The sequence below is a fragment of the Colletotrichum gloeosporioides genome (assembly GCF_011800055.1).
Source record: "Colletotrichum gloeosporioides strain Lc1 chromosome Unknown consensus_8, whole genome shotgun sequence".
Classification (NCBI taxonomy): domain Eukaryota; kingdom Fungi; phylum Ascomycota; class Sordariomycetes; order Glomerellales; family Glomerellaceae; genus Colletotrichum; species Colletotrichum gloeosporioides.
In genome coordinates this window covers 41658-62259 of record NW_025544653.1, presented here as the reverse complement: position 1 = coordinate 62259, position 20602 = coordinate 41658, and the positions used below count along the sequence as shown (strand labels likewise).

Genomic DNA, 20602 nt, shown 5'->3' with positions numbered 1-20602 from the left:
TCCGCACTCATCTCCGCGTGGTTTACTTGCGTTGGAAGTTTTGCATTCGAGATGTGACGATATCATTCGCTATCAAAAGCATTGGCGTCTTCGCAGGATTGCTTGGTTTGGCTTGGGACTTTGCGGGGTTTCCTTGGATGTTCTTGGGACCAACGCGAAATTTCCTTGAGAATGGAGATTGGGATGACATCACAGTATTGTGAGAACCTCCGTCGCATTCTCGCCCAGGAGCGGTCAAGAGTTGGCAAAGGAGTTTGTGGACACGGACAAGTCTGGGGTGCGGGGTGCTTACATGGTGTTGTTTGGTCAGCCAAGAGACCAAGACTTGCAAGTCCCAACCAGGGTTATGATGTCAAGAGAGAAACGAGCCTCATGTCAGCCGTCAAATTGTTGGCCGGGAAGCGCAGAACATGCATTTACTCTGTGATGCTGAGTGCCAACGGCATTTCCTGCGATACGCATAAAATAGCGCGAGAAGTGCGCGGGACAGCTGCGTCCAATAGCAAAGGGCATGCCTCATGAAATCTGCAGACGGGGTGATGTGGCGTCAACTATGAGACCGCGCATAAGCGCCCAACTCCCGCTCCCAATGGTTGCGCAGCATTCACTCGGCGCGACGCTCTGCCGCTTTAGGAGGCCTGGGGAGGCAATGCAAGGCAGACTCGGAATCTGTTGTCTCTGGACCATCACACGATGTTCCTATCATTTTTGCATTTCTTCCAACGGGCAATTTGAGGTCATACCGTATCATTCATTCATGGTTCAACTAGGAGCCTCTACCATGGAGTTTACGCTTGCATTCGGTGCCGTTGGGGACTTTATCGCCGTCATATCATTGATAAAAGATATCATCACAGCGCTGGATGATTCTAGCGGCTCCGTGAAGGATTACCGCGATGTCATGCGCAGTTTCGAAATTCTACAGAGGACGGTACAGCATGTTAGCCAGATCTACGATGACATGGAAACTGCCAAAGACCTGGGCGATCTGAGAATACTTGCGATGAGCAGTGTCAGCCAAATACAGCAAAGTCTGGAGGGCTTTCGCGACCGCAACCGCAAATTTGAGCGCAGCTTGGGCGGTGGAGGGGCGAAGAATGTTTTTCGAGACGTGGTTCGGAAGATACGGTGGAACTTTGAGGAGAAGGACGTCATGAAGATTCGGGATGAGATGAAAGGCTACACCGCATCGCTCAGCATGCTACTAGACATAACAACCATGTGGGTACTGACCTTCGAGTCAATGGGCAATGGTGGTACCTGATGCTGACTCCCGATGGTCGACAGTCGCCTGATGCAGCGAAACCATGAAGTGCGTGCTATTCAGGCCGCCGACAATGAGGACCGTACAGCCGTTACTATTCGCAAATCGAGTCAAGTGCTCAAACAGTACGTCGGAGCCATTGGCCAAAGAATACTTTCCAAACTGAGCTTCATTGCTGGACTCGGTGTAGAGCTTCGAAAGTCCACTTCAGGTCTCATGACGATGATGGTGTCACTGTCGGGTGAGCTGAGTGGAATCAAGGCCATCTTGATGCGGCTCGAGCGACCCCTTAACGATGAACACTTCATTCTCGAAGACATCACAGGCCGAGCGTTTCCTATTCATCTCAAGACAATCACCTCTTGGGATGCTTTCGAGTTCATCCTTGCAGACCGATTCAGAGGGAAGAAAGGCGCCCATCGAGTCAAAGGCAAACGATATTCTTTGCAAGAAAGAGCGTCTCATCGACAGATAGACCGCTCGACTGAATGGGAGGGCGCGTTCTTGCCATACCAAAGAATTGATATGAGTCTCATCTGCAGAGAAGCTGGGACAGGTCCTCAAAAAAAGTCAAGCTCGAGTTGTCCATGGTGTGAGACTGTGGCACCGGTAATTTCCGACACGGAGACTCAATGGTAAGTTGGCAACGGCCAGATATCAAGTTCTTTTACTTTCGCGCTGATATTTCCCAGTCAAAATTGCAACATGTTCTTCAGACGAGTAATCGAAAAAGATGATTCAGAACCGCAGGCAAGCGACACCCCTGTTGCTCTTGCTATGCCGCACGTGATGCCATCCACATCTCGCAACTTTGTGGTCCGCTTCGGAGAGCCATCGTTTCGACCACAAAAGCGAAAATGTGAGGACGAAACATTCGGGACTGGCACGTCTGCCGCGCTACAAGCTACGAAGGTACATAGAAGTTCAAAAAACGTGAGAAACAAAGCAGTGGCCGACGAAGGATATTCTGATTCCGACGAAGAGGATTTTCGAGGCTTCATACGCATCACTCTCGTCTCGAAGCGACGACGACCTAGATGGTTCATATCAGAACAGACGGAAACATTTGGCTCTGCAGCCCAAAAGCATATTCGACATGACACTTTTGGGAAATATATGGAGAGCACCTACAAGCGAGAACCTTACAATGTTGAAGATGACATGCTTGGCGAAAGAACGGCACATCTCGAAACAACATTGTCTGAAATTGCGCCCCAGCTGTCTGGATTTCGACGTATCATTTCAGAAGACATGGGAATGAACAGTGACTCTGATGACGAGTCAACCAGCGGGGTTGAAAGTTTCAAGCTTGACAAGGAGCTTGAATATCTGCTTTATATACATAGGGAACATGAGCCGCCACTCCCTATCTATAGTGAAGGTAATTATATATCTCTCGGTATGGCTGATACTTAGAGGTGCGCTAATATTAAACTGCAGATCTCCAGGCTGGGTACCTCCAACGTGAAAAACACAATATCCCTAAGCACCTCTCAACGGCAACGTGGAACAGAAAACACAAGCCGCTTGTGTTTCTCGATCACGTGTTCGATTGTCAATCTCTAGCGAGTTGGATTGTCGAATGTGTCAGGAGAGATGGGGTCCCCGTGCCTGAAGTACGCAATACGCTGGTTGACTTGGCAAGAGACATCGACTTCTTGGAATGGTGCAGTGGTTCAACTAATCAAAGTGAAGAGAGCGACCTAAATGCTTTGCTCTCTGAGATCACATGCGAGTTCGCTCAACTTCAACGAGCCATCCGAATGTGCGAGGCCTGTCTAGGACAGCACACAGTCATCGGACGCGTGCCACCAAACTGCACTTGGGGCGGGTTTTACACAGGCACAGCTTTAGCGTTGAGCTTGATAAACATTGAAGACGTGCCGGAGAATACCAATCTGAGCTGGTCATTGCTCTACGAGGACCACTGCCTCTTGGCGGGAAGGATTGAGGATTTTAGGAGAGTGCCGCATCACGTACGTCTGGGTCGTCCATGAGGCCATCAGTCGACAATTTAGCCATTTTCAACGGTTAGAAATCGCGGTGTTTTATGGCGTGCTCTTAAATTCACTTCAATGGCTGCCTGATATCAAAGCTCGCTGCCGCACGACACATTGGTTCACATTAGTCGCTACTTGATGTTTTTTCATATCAGTCATGAATTGTCATTATACTATACACGTTTCTATATTGATACAGATATCCCCACTTACTCCTGCGCAATCTTCAAGACAGCCTTGCCGAAGTTCTGTCCCGTAAGCATACCAACGAAACCCTCAGCAGCCTGGTCGATGCTCTCCGTGACGTGAACCTTGACCTTCAAGTCACCCTTGGCAATAAGAGGCTGCACCTTCTCCTGGAAGGGCTTGTACTTGGCGGGGGACAGGTCGACAAGGAAGCCCTGGAAAGAGAGCTTCTTGGCGACGAGGTGGAAGAGTCCACGGACACCCTTCTGCTGCTCGAGAGGGGTGTTGTAGTCGGAGATCATACCGCAGCCGATGATGCGGCCCTTGGGGTTGAAGGACTCCAGAGCGGCCTCGAGGTGGTCACCACCGACGTTCTCGAAGTACATGTCGATACCCTGGGGCGCGAGGCGCTTCAGGGCGTCGCGGGGAGACTCCTTCTTGTAGTTGAAACCGCCATCGAAGCCGAGCTCGTTGATGATGAAGTCAAGCTTCTCGTCAGAACCGACGGAGCCAATGACCTTGACGCCCTCAGCCTTGGCCAGCTGTCCGACGATCTGGCCGACGGCACCAGCGGCGGAGGACACGAAGATGGTCTCGCCCTTCTGGGGCTTGCCGATGTCGTAAAGACCCTCGTAGGCGGTCATACCGGGCATGCCGAGGGCGCCGACGAAGAGCGGGAGGTCGACGTTGTGGGTGTTGGGGACCTTGAAGAAGCCCTGGGTGAACTTGGCGGGGATGACGGCGTACTCGGCATTGGGGCCCATGAAGGAGGTGACGAGGTCGCCGGCGGCGAACTGCGGGGTGTCGGAGCGCTCGACCTTTGCGACGATGGAGGAGACGATGGTGGCGCCCTGCTCAAAGGGCGGGATGTAGGACTTTCCAGCCTCGGCGGGGCGCATGCGGCCGCGCATGTAGGGGTCGAAGGAGGAGTAGAGGACCTTGATCAGGATGCCGCCGTTGAGAGGCTGGTCGAGGTCGATGGGGCGGTCCTCGACGGTGAGGTCCTGGCCCGGGACGGGCAGGCCCTTGGGGACCTGCTTGAAGACGAAGCACTTGTTGGAAACGGGAGCCATTGTGATGAGTTGTTGACGATCTGAGGAAAGGGGTATCAAAAGGGTTGGGTATCGTGATATTTTATAAGATGAATGACAAAAATGTGAAATGGGATGGAGTTGTACTGCTGTTTCAAAAATCAACTCAATCTTGGGACGGGATAGCTGCTTTCTTAAATGGGATTTGAGCACTTGCTCCAGATCATGGCGAAGCTCCATCGGGCCCGCGCCGGGTCCGACGAGGTGGTCCCTTGATGCTGGCCCTCATGGCAAACACGGGGTTGCCAGCGGCCGGACCATGCTGTTCAGAAGACGATAGAAGCCATAACGTCATGATGGAAGAATGGCATAGCACACGTCGAACAACCCACTCGTATGGTTGTCTTCTTGGTGGGGTATGGGTTTCGCCTTCTGATCTAGGCTTGGCTGTCAGTTCGTGAAATGGTTCCCCGATCTAGGATAGCCTGGGAATCCTGCCAGCTTGTTTTGGAACGCGTGCTTCTCTCAAGGATTGCTTGGCTGATCGCTTGACCGCTTGCCGTGTGGATAATTAGTAAGTCAGCGCTGTGCGAACATTTTTTTCTTCCAATTTTTTTGCCCCTCACTTCTGTCACTGACATCAAGATGCCGCGGCTCGTGGCGGGGCTACCCGCTGCACGAAACGGTAAGCGGTCTGTCGCTAGGCCAATGAAGCTAATTGATCCCTCCATGGACCGGGGACTTGGTTCCTGTTCTTTCGTAGGGTTGTTCTGTTGATAACGTTATGTTCGGCGTTAAGGTCCTAATGCTACGCTCTGTAGTGTGTACCGCCACGTCGCTCTTCTCTGGTCTGCAAAACTGACGGAGTCGGGATTGCCGCTTTGTCCAGGAAGCCCCGAGTCAGGAGTCCGTCCCATCACTGACTAGCTCTTGACAGCATTTCGTCGTCTCGCCTCAGGAAACCGAAAGGGCCACAGAAATCTCTGCCATGAAGCAATGATGACAAAGCGCACACCAGACACCTCCGGAGCTGGCTTCCCATTTCGGCGCTCTGGCTCCGAACGAAGCTCCTTGAGTCGCCGGCCGTACTCCCGGTTACCAGGTCCGCGGCCGAGGCATGGGAAGTCTGGCCAGGCGGTCGGGACGGAGCCGAGGTTGACTTTGGAGTTTGGACCCCTTTGATGAGCCTTTCAAGCGTTGCAAACGGGGTCCGGGGCAATTGATGGTGTCGGGCAAATGATTGCTCCAGAAGTCGAGCACTAAGAGAGGGGCCAGATCCAGTTGTGAACCTGTGTGATGGTATTCTTGATTTCAAAGCCACAATTTCCGCCCTCCACATCGTCCCAATTCCGCTATCCACTTGGGGCGATCATCCACTGATTCTTCTCGAATTCTCGAAATCTCCGATCGCCCGCAGCCCATGCTGTTCTTCAATGAGGTGCCGAGTGACATGCTGGCAAGGGTCCTAAGCAGCATCTGCCGACAGCAGATGGTTTGTTGTCGCCATCATCGTCGCGTGTCCCTTGATGGTTTCTTTCTCTGGGATCTCTGTTTCGGACGCGGTATCCGCGGACACAGTCACGAGTTGAACACCTGATGATGACCCAGATTCAACCCAGTACTCCTCGTAGCCTGTTGGCACGAACCCGATCTTTTCAAAGAAACGTCTTCCGTCCATTGTAGCCGTAAGTGCTGCCAACAAGCATCAGTTACTGCTTTCTCTCCATCGTAATCACGACAAGAACTCACCCGACTGGCCGATTACCTTCCACCCTTTCTCCGCCGCAGCCTCGACGACAGAGTTCATCGCGAATCTTCCGAACCCAGCCATCCTCATCTCAGTCTGGGGATCATCGGTCCTCTCGATATGGAATACATGCAGCCCAACCTCTACGCCTTGGTCGCTATCGCGGGGGAACATGGTCGCAGGATCAATGTCTGTCTCCTTGAGCTTACCGACCAGCAAATCGCGCCAGAATGAGGAGAGGACAGGGAGAGCGATGATTGTGCCGGCCAACGGCCACGACATCCACTCGCTTCTGACGGCGGTGAACCAGAAGCATGAGGCAAGCTCTGGTGCTGCATCCGTCCAGCTCCGGAGGCGATCCAAGGTGAGCGGCGCGGGGTACATATCCTGGTCTGACGCGAAGATGTCTTGCAACATTTCATCGTCGAGGCCTTCCGCCATCAACGGCGCCTGCGGGGGTTTCTGCGGCTGTTTCTTCGGAGGCATTATTGATGTTCGACACTGTCCACAGTTCGATGGTTGATGACCTTGAAAGAAGGTGAAGATATAGCAAGATGACGCGCCTTACTTCGCGCCCTAATCGTTATTGTTGGGCGGAATGCCGGCATGACGCCCGCTGTGGAAGTTCTGCCACGGGGGTTGAACCCCACCAGATCTCCCCCTGATGCGACCCAAGCCACGACAAGCAAGGTGCCCAGCCCGCAAGAATATGCAAGGTAAGACAACGCGAATTGGATGGCAGATGCCTTGACTTGAAGTGACGAAACATTGTTCGACATGGCATCGAAATATTCTCTTCGAAGTATAGTTTTATGAGAAGTATCTTTGGAAGCTTGCATTTGTGAAGGCTTCAGACTGAAAGCTGGCTCTGTTTAAAGTTTGGCTGTGAAATCTCCGCATTGTTCATGCTCCGCAGTCATAGAAAGTACATGGTTTGACAAAGATGTCTCCGGCTACCGTCAAGCACGCAGGTCTTTTCGAGAAAACTAACTCGCCGGAAAGATCCAAATCTCAGCTAGGTGATACTGCCAAACTTCCCCTGGGGTTTTCCTAGGTCTGAGAGATGATGGTTGCAGCTTGCTCGGCAAGGGCATAAGTCGCAACCTACAAGTGGGCAGTGATCGGGACAGGGAACACAGAAGTGTCCACCACAAACAGATTGTCGAATCCTTTCACCTTCAGGTTTTTGTCCACAACCTTTCCCATAGACGCGGTGCCAGAGGGGTGAAAGGCAGATCTTTCACGACATGGACTATTAGCATCACGATACTAGAAACACTTTGCGACGTTGTGCAACTTAATGGACGGACGCTCGAAGACGATTGTTTAGAGCACTGTCCGTGATCCCTTCTGTGATAGCATCCTGCCCCTCAGAAACGACTTGACCTCCGAGGATCTCTCTTCCCAGAACAGTGACGTTACTCCCAGCGAACCGGTACCGCAATCTCTGAGCCTCGCGATGCACGTATCTATCGACGCTGGTCCCGAAGTAGTTGGGGTCGACGACCGGGAAGTCGCTCGCGTTGGTGGAGGCAAGAGTAATTACTAATGATACCCCGAGAGGTCGGGAGAAAGAAGATAGACATGAAGCTGAAGGTGGTGCCACTAGCACCGCCTCCGTAGCTGAAGTACTGGAACACGCGCTCCAAGAGCGTACGATACTGCTGAAGCAGACGATGCGTGCTTGGATCCGGCGCCGCGCCCTCGTCGGCTTCGATCGCTGCAGCCAAGCCCGATGCATCGACGGGTGTGGACACCATGAAGTCCTGCGGGTTGTCCCATCCATACTGCTCCTGGTCGAATAGTGGGTTTCCGGAACCTGGGATCCAACCTTCCTCTGGGTTTCTGATGGCCCACGATGTCGTTGAAGAGGAGTGCTGCATGAAGTTCTTGCCAACTTCAGGTGATTCGACCTTGACCTCAATACCATGGCGCTCTAGCTCATCACGAGGACCAATGCCAGAGAGCATGAGGATCTGAGGAGTTCGAAGAGCGCCGGCTGATAGGATGACTCGTCGGCTGAGAATCTGGGTGCCATTTGCGAGCTGAACTCCGGAGGCGTGTATTGCTTCATCTGTCGAGACGAGCACTTTCTCGACCAGAGTATCGGCGAGCAGTAATTCCATCGAGCGGATAGAACACTGAAGCAATCTCTCTCCGGCCATTGTGCTTGTTTTCGGAAAAGTCATCAACACCAAGAGGGTTGCCTGCGTTGCCATCAAGCCCCGGCAGGGTAGGTACTCCGATCTCATTCCACGACTGGAGCACGCATTTGCGAAGAGGGAAGGGTCTGTTGGTCGAGGTGACCGTTTGAGCGAAGACGTTTCCAGTGTAGCCGTGTTGTTCCGGGTTCCGGTCGGGGTGTTGGCAGGCTTTGGACTGCCTCATGAAGGGAAGCTGGCCGGCATATGACCAGCGGTCATAGCCAACTGTAGCTCCCCATTCATCATAGTCGGCTTTGTCGCCTCGAGCCCAGTTTCCTATACAGCAAGGGTATTTCCCTACACAAGGATCCCTCGACGTCTGAAATCAATACAACTTTCACAGGTCTTCATGTATGACATGTCGGCAAGGCTGCTGGATCCCAAGCTACCGACAGGATGCTGAATTGATGCTACCAGCTGACGTTGCCCATCCCCGTGGCGCATCTTTGTCTGCAGAGCCGAGAACAGCAACCCCGCAAAATAGCGATAATGTTCCACATATATAGGAAATCTTGAGCTCGCGCTTTCGTATCTGTCATTATAAGAGGTCTGCTTTGTACATTCCAAGTACTTCAGTGGCGAACTTATGTCATTTGCTCCTGGTCGTTCCAAAGCAGGGACGATAACAAACAAAATCCTTTCGGCACGCTCGAAATGAATGGTTATTAGATCTAATTTTACCCATATGAGGCGACCATAATATGTCCTTGAGAATTCAGTTTCTTGTTCTCACTCGGGCAATTGAAAGTAGATCAACTCCCCTCCAGCGGCCTCGTGCTGCTCCGGGTTGTTCACGGTGGAAAGCAGCAGACGGTCAAGCCCCGGTGTGCCCCGTATGTAATTATAAACAATACCAATCACCGATACAGCAAGCATAGTATCGCTATCGCTGGCAAAAATCATCGACGGAGCCAGACGCATGATCCTCAACACTTCGACCATCGGCTGCCAATGGTGCTTGATCTCTTCTGGCATGTACAGCGGGCTGCCCTCTGTCTTTCCGAAATCAATCTCTGGCGGGAAGGGTTGAGGTCGCCGATTGCCAGTACGCAGAACATGTAGGACCTGCATGACATAAACCAAAGTCGAGTTGTATATCAGGAGATCCGTCGCTTGGTTCGCTGATTTAACATTTATAGCCCTCGTCAAGAGGTCTTTAACCCAAGGGATCGTAATGCCATCCGCGTCTTGTGGCAGATGCAGCCATGCTTCCGTGGCTGCCTTGGGATTAACGACTTCCCAGTCTTTCCTCCACTTGTGTAGACGTGACAAGTGATCCCATGCCCTCAACTCGACATCAAACCTTTGACGTTTTGTCAGAAAGGTTGATGAGGGGCCAAGCATAGCGCCGAGACCAGGCAGGTCGACGTACATGTCTATGAGCCGGTCGTGTAGCGTCTTGTGGCTGTGCCTCCAGGGTATGGTTTTCCAGGCGACTTGTTCGAAGAAAGAGGCTTCTTTGTGGAAGAAAGAGCTGCATGACTAAGTTTCACATGTTCTTATCAGCCTCATGCCTGACCTGATGTCTAGGTATTTACAGTGTGGATACTTACATGTTGCGCTCGTATCTGCCGAAATATCGTCAACATGGGCTCGTGCTGGAAGTGCTCTGGCCCACAAAATTCAATGACTTGAATCACCCCAACGTAATGGGGAAGATTTGGATTAGCCTCAATGGTGTACTATTGGGTTGTCAGCTCCATCCGTGTTGCGTCTCAAGCTACAAGACATCTTCAACGGCCGTTGGAGAAGAGAAATACACATACCTGGTACATGCATAACACCATAATAGTGAGAGCCCAACGCGCCATGTCATCTTTTGACTTTTCTTGAAGCGCCCAATGAAGTGCTCTGATTACGCCACCGTTCATCTCATATCCATCCGACACCATTTTCGGCTTTCCCGTCAAAGTTCCCATGTATGCCAGGGCAGTCGCTAGACCGGCGGTGTAATGCGCCTTTTCTGCCTTTGTGGAGTTCGCCGATATCGACGTCCTCAGCAACGGTTTCCAAAACGGTGCCCAACGGTAGTTAGCCATCAGATGTGAGAACGCCATCGTGTTACGGAAGGCGGTCAACGGCAACTCTTGTGTAATCTTGGCCCGCAGGACTGGCGCGGAAGTCACGGGAACTAAGGCTGTTCTGCCGCTGCTCTCCCCACTGACCGTGTAGTTCTGCATGCGGAGCGGCAGGTCATAACCTAGGCATTTATGACCTGACTTGACACATCGACCGCATTCTGGGCGTTCCCTGCCTGATGATTGGACGATCCGTCAGCTCGGAAGTGCCCGCGATGAGATGTGATCCTCCCGGCCGGAGGTACTTACCGCATTTCACCCGCCTTCGCCGGCAGGTGTGACAGTAGCCGCTCGTAGGCGCGCGTCCCATCTCGGCGACCTGATGCGTGATGGCCAAAGAAGAAGCGATGCTGTGTCTTGGTCTGCAGCTTGCCCACCCGAGTCCTGGGAAGGGTGCGTGATGCTGTGTCAATGGCGCGAAGAGGTGTGTGTTTGTCTCCGAGGAGAATGATAAGACATTTATTGTGCTCTTAATCAGGAAACTTTCGTCGCCCTCAATTGATAGCAAGCACAAACACGATCTCCGTGATATTTAAACTGTGTGCTTCGAAGCAGGCGCGGGGTGCAAAAGTGGACTTGGACGACATGAAACGGTCTGCCACTGACGAATTCGGAGCGTTATCCGGACCTGCGGGTCTATTGACGACGTTCGTCAGCAAAGATGCTGCACAAAGGTTCGAGGCCCTTGTCAGCGCTAAACCCTTCACGGGAGAGATGCTGCATAAGCGATGTGTACCTTGGGTATTCGTACGTGCTGGCCTATCACGACTCTTTTTGCAGAAGGATTCATGACGACTATTGGATGATCTACCGCGCCGGGGATGTCTCGATGTGGTAAGTTTGCTCGAGATGCAGAGAACCGCGCATAAGGCTGATAATGTTAGCAGGCACCATTATCGAAGTCCGACTGATTGAGGTGCTAGAATCCCCATGATTCTGAGGGAAGGTAAGGGAGTAATTTGCGGGAAGCAGAAACGAGAAAAAAAACACAGTGATACAAAACGCAGAAGGTCCAACGTCGGATGGTATGACTTGGTGTTGAGCTGGTATTGGAACCATTCTCGGTATATTCACTAACACCTCTCCACCCGCTGGTTGCAAGTTCTGGACGTAAATCTCCTTATAGCCCTTATATAGCAGCTCTTAACTTAATCTATAGGCCGTCTCATTAGTCTCATTATATTACGAGTGACGTATAGTAATAGGTATTATAAACGTAGTGAAAAATATATAGATATCTATAGGAAAAAGGAGGGTAGTAGGGATTACGAGGGTAGGGGTTATATATGCCCAGGCGAAGACCCCTACTACGCGTGTCTTCGCGATATGTTACTACTCTTAAGTCTTTGTCTTCCTCTTCTCCTCTTTTGTCTTTTCCTTCTCTTTCCTCCATCTTATTTCTTTCGTAAAGGCGTAAGACTCTCAAGGTTTCAATTCTTACGTTGTCACCTTCCACTCTCCCTGTGTTTCTCTTCTGTCTTCGCCTCCTACCATCCATGATCCTTCTTTGACGTCTTACTTTGCGGCCTGTCGTCGTCCCTTGTTATTGCTATGGTTATCGATCTTGGTTAAACTGCATTAAGCGGCTTATCCCACCCCTAGGACACCTCTGACTGGTTCATGTGTTGGGATTTGAATCCTGCTTCATTATTGGCTTTCTGAGTAGCCTTTTCGTCTCTCCTTCGCCCTTGTCGTCTCTCCCGTAACCATCTGTTCTTGTTCTCTAATGGCGTGATCTGCAGGCAACGGAACCAATGGTAACAACATATCCTTTTCCCATGACCGGAGTTTTGTGATCATCATGCTCGGCGCGCTGTACGTCGTGGTGTGCACATGGCTGTCGCCTGTCTTGTGGCGTTACAGCTAGGGCTTGAATAATGGAAAGCTTCATCCCTCACAGAAGTGTTCCCAGTGCAAGGAAGAAGCAACCGCCGCGGCGACCTGATTTCCCTTCTAACTCTCAATTTATACCTTCGTATATCATATTACCAGTTGCGTGCGCGCCTTGTTGAGTGCCGTATGATTGTGATAAGGATATATATGAGGGGCCACAGGGTCACCTCTATGGCTAACCTATGGGTATGGGGTATATGAAGGTGGGTTCGAGCCGCCTTGCCATGCTGGCAGAAGCAGCGCCCCCAATCACACCATATCCCAAGTCACCACAAAGTGCTACTGCTCGATTAAGCTACCGCTATTTCATTTGCTACTTACGTTCTTACGCATCCGTTTGTCTGCTAAGCTCCTTCTTTTTCGAGTCCTACAAGCCGACCCCTTACACCAATACCACTTCACTTGTACACCAGCACCTGTTTCCATCACTATAACCGTCTGTCAACTTCCACTGAATACAAAGAAAATGAAGCCCTGCCTCCAGTCTGGTTGCGACGACAACGAGCGGCGCGCATTTCAAACCTGGGGCGAGAAAGTTTGCGGCAGAAAGTAGTGACCATCAAAAATAATTAAGGGCAGATATTAAGTGCTTGGATGCAAAGTGCCAGTTTCAGCTCTGGTCTTTGGCATGCCAAGCATGCGCGAATTTAGCAACCTTAAAAGCTCATTTCTAAGAACCATACAAGGTATACTTCAAACCGATGGAGCTTATTCAATAATGCTACTCACCCAATTCACTTGAGACTCTGTCTGCCTTTACATAGAGTCAATGCTTGATCATCCTTTTAGACAGTCCTTTAGCCGCCCGTGCCACCTTAACTATGAGCTGGGAAAACATGTACCAGATGCTTTCAGCTGTGAGACAACCTGCCTTTTTTTTTTTTTTTTTTTTTTTTTTTTTTTCACAACAAAGTGCCGATGGTCAATATACTCATTTAACTAGAATCTGTGGATTGAGCAAGAATCTAAACCCCCTTCCTATTATTCCTAGAAACAGACATGCGCGCGAGTGGCAAGGCACCCTCACGAACCTGTGGGGCTCTGAGAGCTTATTCATCACCTTGACCGATGTCCTCCACGAAGGGTTGGCAAATTTGTCCCGCTACAGCAGGTGATTACTGGATTTTGGCTAGACATAGGAACCGACTGAGTGACTATATGAAGGTTAACCAGATGGGCGGAGATTTCATGATGGTTATGTTTGCACAATACATTACTCAAAGTTCCTGTGAAAACATAAGTACTGCAACGAGTCCCTCGTGATGGATTCATGAAAGGAAGTCACACGGAGCAAATCTCTAGGGAAGATAGATCCCGACACGCACCGAGGGGCTACAGTATCACCGCACATACCAATCGCGACATAGTCTCGGCAGTGTGTGATCAAATCTATCAACTCGTGGGCCCAGTGACCATATCGAACATATACTCCATTGTCATTAACGCCTATATACGACACACTCCGTCTGCACGTCAACTATATGTTCTTGAGTCTAGCAGTTGCCCTGCTGCAAACCCACCATCTTTGTACTCTCTCCGACAGGCAGCCCATATATCGACGAGCACGAAACCGAACCCTTATATACTAGTAATCATAGTCTCGTCCCGTTCAATTACGACTCTCAGCGTATCTTTAGGACGCAGCGTGAAATTCGGGTTCGCCAACTCGATTGTACCATCGTATCCAGGCCGCGGCGAGAACGTAAAGTTGCGGACGAGGGCGATGATGACGGACTTGATGTTAAGCAGCGCCATATTCTTCGCGATGCATCCAGAAGGGCCCTGGAGGAAAGCCTCCATAGCGTAGGAGTCCTTAGCGGCACGACCGTCAGACCAGCGGTCGGGATCATAGATGTGCGCGTCTGGGCCCCAGAAGGTGGTGTTGAAGTGTGCGACGGCTGGACAAAGGGTGACCTGAGTGCCCTTTGGGACAAAGACGCCACAGACTGTGACGTCTTCTGCGGCTTCGCGGGGGAGGAAGATGCCTGGAAGATCATAGTTGTTAGCAAAACCTGTAATAAACTGACGAAGGGGTTGAAGCGCACCTGGTGAGTAGTATCGTAGAGTCTCACGGAGGAAGTTGTTGAGGTATGAAAGATGCTCGATCTCCTCATAGGTAGGATCCCAGTCCCGCGGCTTGCCAGCGCAGAGCTCGTTAACTTCCGATTTGAGGCGCGCCTGGACTCCGGGATTCGTAGCAAGAACGTATGCAACCCACATGAGGGTTGAGCCTGTTGTTTCATGGCCTGTTGATAGTGTCAGATGTCTTCTTGGATCAAAGCGATGGCGCTGAGTCCATAATGGCTTACCTCCAGCGATGAAGTTGAGCATGTACTCCAAGAGCTCTTCATCAGTCCACAGCCTCTCTCCCTCCTCAAATTGACAATCTTCCATAACGAAAGTCAGGATGTCCCTTCGCTCTGATCTCTTCTCGCCGTCCAATCCGCGCTTCTCCCGCATCATCTCCATGGTGCGGTTGCCAACGCAGTTCAGCAGCATGGTCCTAATGAGAGCCACGTCGTTGAGCCACATCTTGTTGCTCTTCAGTGGCAACCACGAGCGGACCGGAATGTGGCCGTCGATAAAGGTGATGATGTGTCCAAAGGCGGGCTGGCGTATGATGCGCTCGTACACGTCGTAGAAATGCGCCTCTGGAAGCGAGATGCTCTCGAGGTCGCAGCCGATGGAGCCGATGACGAAGACATCGAGCGTGGCCTTTCGAAGGAAGCGTTCGACTTTGGCACGGTCAGCTTGCTTCACTCAGCAAGGGGTAACGCAAAGGGATTAGCTACCGTCAACCAACTTGCGGTCTTCACCTCCCAACTCGTGGCTGATGGCTTCGCAGAGCAAGCGAGCCTTGTTCTGGAATATGGGGAGCATTCTTCGGGTATTTTGGTTCGAGAATGCTTCTGTGATGATGCTTTTAGCAAACATGTACGTCCTACATTAGGCTTGAAGACTCACTGGAAAGCTGTGTCCGCTGCCTCTTCCTGTCATCGCCCTCCGAGAACATGAGTCCATGGCCGGTGATGGGCGAGAACATCCTGCCTGCGAGCTGGGACTTTCGAAACGAGTAAGCCTTCGTCTGTTGCACCTCCTTGAAAGCCGCAAGGCTGTTGACCATGAGCGTCTCCGTGTTGCCAATAGTAAGATACCGCACGAAAGGGGCATCGGGCCACCTGCGCATCCAGGAAATAAAGATATCGGCGGGACCAGGAGTTTTGATCTGGTTGAGCATTTGTCCGATGAAGAAGTGTCCCCCCTGTTAGTTTCATTCGTCAGCGGCAATTCCCATGTAGTTTCAATGGAGTTCAACTTCGGAAGAATGAAGCTCTGTGGTAAACTATTCATCAGGACGTACCTCAGGAGTTGGAAGATGGCGCATGGGCGACACCCAGTAAGGATAAATGAAAACCCGATAGCCTACGACCACAAAGCACTGCATCGCGAGAGACGCAATAAATAGTACAACGGCTGTGAAGAAGTCGACATGGTGATATCTCCAGGTAAGAGCGGTGATGAGGAGCGACGCTCCCACACAGAGCCTTGCAGCCATGCTACAACAGCGATTATGTCTGCAATGACAAACAAATGTCCAAAGCGCCCATGCAAGACGAAGAAAGGCAATAAAATATTAGGGCAGAAGAAATACTACGCAGGGTAGAAAGTCGTGGGACAGAGTGCCAGAGGGGAATAAAGGTAAAGAGTGAGTGTAATTGAGTCGAGGGGACTTGTTTGGTAGGTCAGATGGAAATTTCAGAGGTTTCCTCTTCCTCTGTTGTACAAGTCAATGGGCGCCATCAGGCTTTTGTAGAAAAGCTCCCACGGCCCTTTCACAACACTTTTTCGAATTCCCTTATGTTCTTTTGGCCGTCAAGCCCATCCATGTGCCGTCCTCCCACACCCCAAAAGGAGGGGGCCCAGCGGCAGAGCGGAGATTTCATAAACATCGAGTATGCAAAGCCTCCCCCAAACTGCATTATCACAGATCCCACCAAGGATCTTGAACCATGTGTCGACCAACAAATTCTTCCAGGCAAGCAAACATTTCGTCACACACCGAGCGCCCCCAACATAAAAGCTCAGGATGGGGAAGAAATACATCCCGGCATGGACTCACCGCAAGATCAACTTGCAATCTATTCTCGTCGTCACACGAGGATCTTCTCATAACTTCCCCTGGCAAAAGTCTCTCGCATGGCCACTGGATCTGGCTTCATGGGAACACAAACTGCTGAATTACCCCTGACGGCGGCGTGACACCCACGAGGAGGGTGGAGTTGGGATCGGAAGCAATGACAAACATGAGGCTGATCCCTGTCCAATCTCCGTCACCAGCGATCAACGACTGTCTCCAGAACGGGGTAGGTGTCCAAGCCTGAAAGAGCGAAAAGACGGATACGCGCGGGGACGATGGCGGCCTCGTTGTCCTCGGTGCTCCGGGTCTTTGAAAGCGTCCGGCTGACAATTATCCCCCTCACCGTTGGGCGGCTGCAGAATCGCAGGCGGCATAATCAAGAAAAGAACGCCGCCGGTAACCATTCCGAGTGTTAACCAGCAAAGCGGATGCTGCCGCGACGTTACACAGGCCCAGTTCTTTGGAACAACCCTCCCAGCGACTCCAACTCGCCTCCTCGTACGCCTCTCTCTACTGAGACACGAGAAATTGCCGTCTGATGCGTCCTGCAGGCCAGACAAGAAGCAGGGCTGATAGGTCCGGAGTCCCAGATTGCATGAAAAGAGACAAGAGAAGACTATTGACGCTGGCGTAACAAGTCGGGAAGACCTTGCGAAAGGCTCTCTGTGCTTCACCGTCTCTGCGGCCGCCGATGCGACCAGAGACGGGTACACGCTGCATCGACGACAGTTCCTATGCAATTCGCTAGACAGGCGCACGCGCAAGATCATCGTCGCCATCAATCACTTTGCATCAGCATGTCGTGGAGCATCCGGAATCACCCTCATACAAGCTTATTGGTGGATGTATTTCCCCTTGTACGACATCAAAGTTGCAGGTTGACCTAGTGAAATGGCCACTTGGGCGGTTGCGTCTGCTAAGTTATTTACCCCTCGCACGGTACTTGAGAACTGTCCGCGAGATCTGAGCGATGATTTCCGATGTATCGTGATCCCCCGGGGGCCGCGGCCAATGTCTCTGATCCAGTCGGTGAGCGGGGATAGGGGAGAATTGGGTGTGAGGCGGCGATCGATCGTACAGAGATCTTTTCCCAGGAGCTGGGAGCGACGTCGATTCCCGAGAATCGCCTAGGGATATTAAGTGGCTGAAACCCTTGCTGTGATTGGGTCAGATTTTTGCAGTTCTTGCAGCCGCCAAGTGTTGGTAAGGAGATGCTGAGCGGAGTTTAGAATAGCTGAAGACTTCTCAAAGACGAGACGCTTTTCTTTTCTGTTGTCGCGAAGCAAATCTATGGTGGCTTAGATGAGTAATGACGCGGTTTCAAGGGTTGGTTTGATGAGAAGAGTTCCAGAATCAGGGCGCGCAATTCAGACCCTACGGAGGGTTTCTTCTATCTGCAGGCTGTCGGGGATCACGGCTCATCATGACCTGCGAAGGTGTTACACGAGAAAAGATGCCATGGCCTTGCTCATTTGAAATCTTGTATGCTTGTGTCCAGGCGCCCGGCAATGTCTCACATACCCCCTACACCATGGGTAAATAGACTTAGGGAGGCTGCAGATGGCGCTGGCTGTGATTACTGATATTAGCCGTCATCTGAACTCGCGCGTGACACGAGACATGACCAGCATGATCGTGGGAAACCCAAGTACCTGGCTTTGGAGTTGAGGTGACAGCCACGATATCGAGGGTAGTCTCACCGTCACACTTCATGACTATTTTGGGATCAACTCAATTTCAGAGTCGTTCAACATGAGAATTAAAGTATTGTGCCGGTGCCTGCTTTTGCGTTACGCCACACTTTGTCAGACCTAGGCCAGCTCACAAAGAAAACAGACCACCAACAAGTAAGTACATGTATATACATGGGGCGACGTATCTCACGCAAGAGAGTAAATATTTCTCGAACTGTTGGTTTTCCTTAAAGTCGAGGAGGCAACGTCTTGGTTATACAATCTTGTCTTTTCTGGGGTGTTCAGGTCAAAGATGCGCCGGATGTCTGGCTCTATGTTAGATGATTTGTTGAGGTTCAATCCAAAAGATTTGACCAGAGTCTACCGTTCTGCTATGGATGGAACCTTGAATATCCAAGCGCTCTTTTTCGGAGAGTATTCGATTGATGGAGACTGATGCATCTCACCCCTTGTGTTTCATCGCCTGGATCCCTCTCCAGAGTCTTGATCCAGTACGATCAATCGCTGCGAAGTCGGCCGCTGACCCATCAGTGAACTAATCCCACCGGCAGTTGTAGTACCATGGTGACCAATCATGACATACTCCTGAAAGTGTTCGTCTGAAGGGGCAGAGCACTCCCGGTCGCAGAGTGTTCTGGATTGGTGTACGTGCGTTGCTGCATCCCACCGGTAAACGAGGAAATAATCAGGGAATCAACTTGAGACTCGAAGCGTCATTGAGCAGTAGTCACGATGGAGCTCTGTATGTGGGTTCACCTTCGGCGTTCTTTTATGCACCGAAGCCGAAGACTCGGACTCAAAGTCTCAACAACACGTTGCAGATATAAGCTGCGAAAGACCTCATAGTCTTTGATGAAGTGATAGATTACGCTCTTTATCTTGCTCAACCCTCTCTAAACTCTTTAAGCCGTTCATATAAGCCCCGAAAAGCTTGCTTTCTTCTGCTTCACGTCTCGATTGACATGGCGCAACCAAAATTAAGCATCATCATTGTCGGCTCCGGCTTAGCAGGATTAGCGGCCGCCAGTACTCTTCGAGAGCACCACAATGTCACCGTCTACGAGCGTGGCAGCCAAGACGTCGCGACCGGTGGACAAGGCTTGTCCATCTATCCCAATGCCGAGAAAATACTCAAGACCGTGGGCTTCAGCGCTGATCGCGCTGGTGCCGTCGGTTGCCAGGGGTATCGCTCATTTGACAAGAGCGGCAAGATGTTTGATGATTTCCCAATCGACTTTCACGCTCGGTATGGAGGCGATATGTTGCTCATGAAGCGGTCTGATTTCAGAGCCGAACTTTTACGTCTCGCAACAGCCCCGGCCGGGGAGATAGAGGGTGTCCGTGGCGAGCCCGCGAAGATGTTTTTCAACACTCCCGTGGTTGATTTGGACCCGGAGACTGCGACTATCACCCTGAAAGACGGCTCCACTGTCCAGGGCAATGTGGTGGTTGGTGAGTTGTTCAATCTCCAAAGATTTCAAAATACTCAACTGTGCAATCATAGTTGCTGACGGCGTCCACTCGGCTTTACGCCATCGGATCACGGGGGACAAGTCCCACGCACCAAAGAAGACTGGGCTGACCCTTTTTCGTCTCGCTGCTTCGATCGAGGATATGAAGCGAGTTCTGGGTAACTCATCAGATTGGTTGCCTTCGCCAGAGGACGACAACCGCCTGAACTTCGTGTTGGCTGGGGACAATACCAACCGTGTCGTCGTTCATTATCCAATGCAACATCACAACTACCGGAACTTCTCTTGCCTTTTTCTCATGCCTGATAGTAGAGCAAATGTCGCGGAGTCATGGTATGCAGACGGAGAGAAGGAAGAGATGTTGGAGGTCTACAAGGACTTCCCCGAAGAGGTCCTTAAGATCATGAGGTACGTCGCCAAATATCGGCTGCTACTAGGCTTCTGCTAATGCGGTATTACCAGTGTGGCAACGGAGCTCAAAATCTGGGATCTCCAGGATATGGATCCGCTTCCAAATTGGAACCGAGGGCGGTCCATCCTCATTGGCGATGCTGCTCACGCCATGACCCCTCTTCAAGGCCAAGGTGCGAACTTGGCCGTGGAAGATGCAGAGGGTCTTCAACTTCTTCGCCCCGGGATGTCCCACGAGGCAATCGCATCAGTGCTGCAGACGATCGACAAAGTTCGGCGACCACGTGCGACACGCATTCTCCTTGATACTCGTAAACAAGCTCGGAACGCTACGATGGAGGAGAGGTTGTCAAAGCTGGACTACAATTGCAGCTACAAATCCATCCATGAGGTTCTCAAGGCCGACATTTCGGCGGGGAACTAATGCTTTGAGTGCTTCCCTGAGCTTTCGTTTTCGCACACAAACAGGAGCTACATTAGATTT

General features: G+C 51.3%; 7 protein-coding genes across 7 annotated transcripts; 2 read left to right on the top strand and 5 right to left on the bottom strand.

Annotated features, from left to right (window-relative positions):
- Positions 1 to 781: 781 nt before the first annotated feature.
- GCG54_00010356 (uncharacterized protein) lies at positions 782 to 1903 on the top strand (the record flags this gene model as incomplete). The annotated part of the gene is made up of 2 exons (XM_045410281.1): positions 782 to 1221; positions 1288 to 1903. 2 exons carry the CDS (start codon positions 782 to 784, stop codon positions 1901 to 1903), a joined length of 1056 nt encoding a protein of 351 aa, XP_045270179.1.
- Positions 1904 to 3473: 1570 nt separating this feature from the next.
- Positions 3474 to 4523, bottom strand: GCG54_00010355 (NADP-dependent oxidoreductase RED1; the record flags this gene model as incomplete). The annotated part of the gene is made up of 1 exon (XM_045410280.1): positions 3474 to 4523. One exon carries the CDS (start codon positions 4521 to 4523, stop codon positions 3474 to 3476), a length of 1050 nt encoding a protein of 349 aa, XP_045270178.1.
- A 1423-nt stretch (positions 4524 to 5946) lies between these two features.
- GCG54_00010354 (uncharacterized protein) lies at positions 5947 to 6714 on the bottom strand (the record flags this gene model as incomplete). The annotated part of the gene is made up of 2 exons (XM_045410279.1): positions 5947 to 6173; positions 6231 to 6714. The coding sequence occupies 2 exons, from the start codon at positions 6712 to 6714 to the stop codon at positions 5947 to 5949; spliced, it is 711 nt and encodes a 236-aa protein (XP_045270177.1).
- Positions 6715 to 7332: 618 nt separating this feature from the next.
- On the bottom strand, positions 7333 to 8708 carry GCG54_00010353 (Pyridoxine 4-oxidase; the record flags this gene model as incomplete). The annotated part of the gene is given in 4 exon segments (XM_045410278.1): positions 7333 to 7480; positions 7539 to 7773; positions 7784 to 8369; positions 8422 to 8708. The coding sequence occupies 4 exon segments, from the start codon at positions 8614 to 8616 to the stop codon at positions 7333 to 7335; spliced, it is 1164 nt and encodes a 387-aa protein (XP_045270176.1). The 5' UTR covers positions 8617 to 8708.
- A 453-nt stretch (positions 8709 to 9161) lies between these two features.
- GCG54_00010352 (uncharacterized protein) lies at positions 9162 to 10820 on the bottom strand (the record flags this gene model as incomplete). The annotated part of the gene is made up of 4 exons (XM_045410277.1): positions 9162 to 9914; positions 9986 to 10114; positions 10199 to 10686; positions 10760 to 10820. The coding sequence occupies 4 exons, from the start codon at positions 10818 to 10820 to the stop codon at positions 9162 to 9164; spliced, it is 1431 nt and encodes a 476-aa protein (XP_045270175.1).
- Positions 10821 to 13981: 3161 nt separating this feature from the next.
- On the bottom strand, positions 13982 to 15959 carry GCG54_00010351 (Cytochrome P450 monooxygenase FUM15; the record flags this gene model as incomplete). Its single annotated transcript, XM_045410276.1, has 6 exons — positions 13982 to 14388; positions 14449 to 14649; positions 14713 to 15138; positions 15196 to 15312; positions 15368 to 15665; positions 15765 to 15959. The coding sequence occupies 6 exons, from the start codon at positions 15957 to 15959 to the stop codon at positions 13982 to 13984; spliced, it is 1644 nt and encodes a 547-aa protein (XP_045270174.1).
- A 3008-nt stretch (positions 15960 to 18967) lies between these two features.
- GCG54_00010350 (Aurachin C monooxygenase/isomerase) lies at positions 18968 to 20542 on the top strand (the record flags this gene model as incomplete). Its single annotated transcript, XM_045410275.1, has 4 exons — positions 18968 to 18977; positions 19082 to 19687; positions 19740 to 20115; positions 20170 to 20542. The coding sequence occupies 4 exons, from the start codon at positions 18968 to 18970 to the stop codon at positions 20540 to 20542; spliced, it is 1365 nt and encodes a 454-aa protein (XP_045270173.1).
- Between the last annotated feature and the right edge of the window lie 60 nt (positions 20543 to 20602).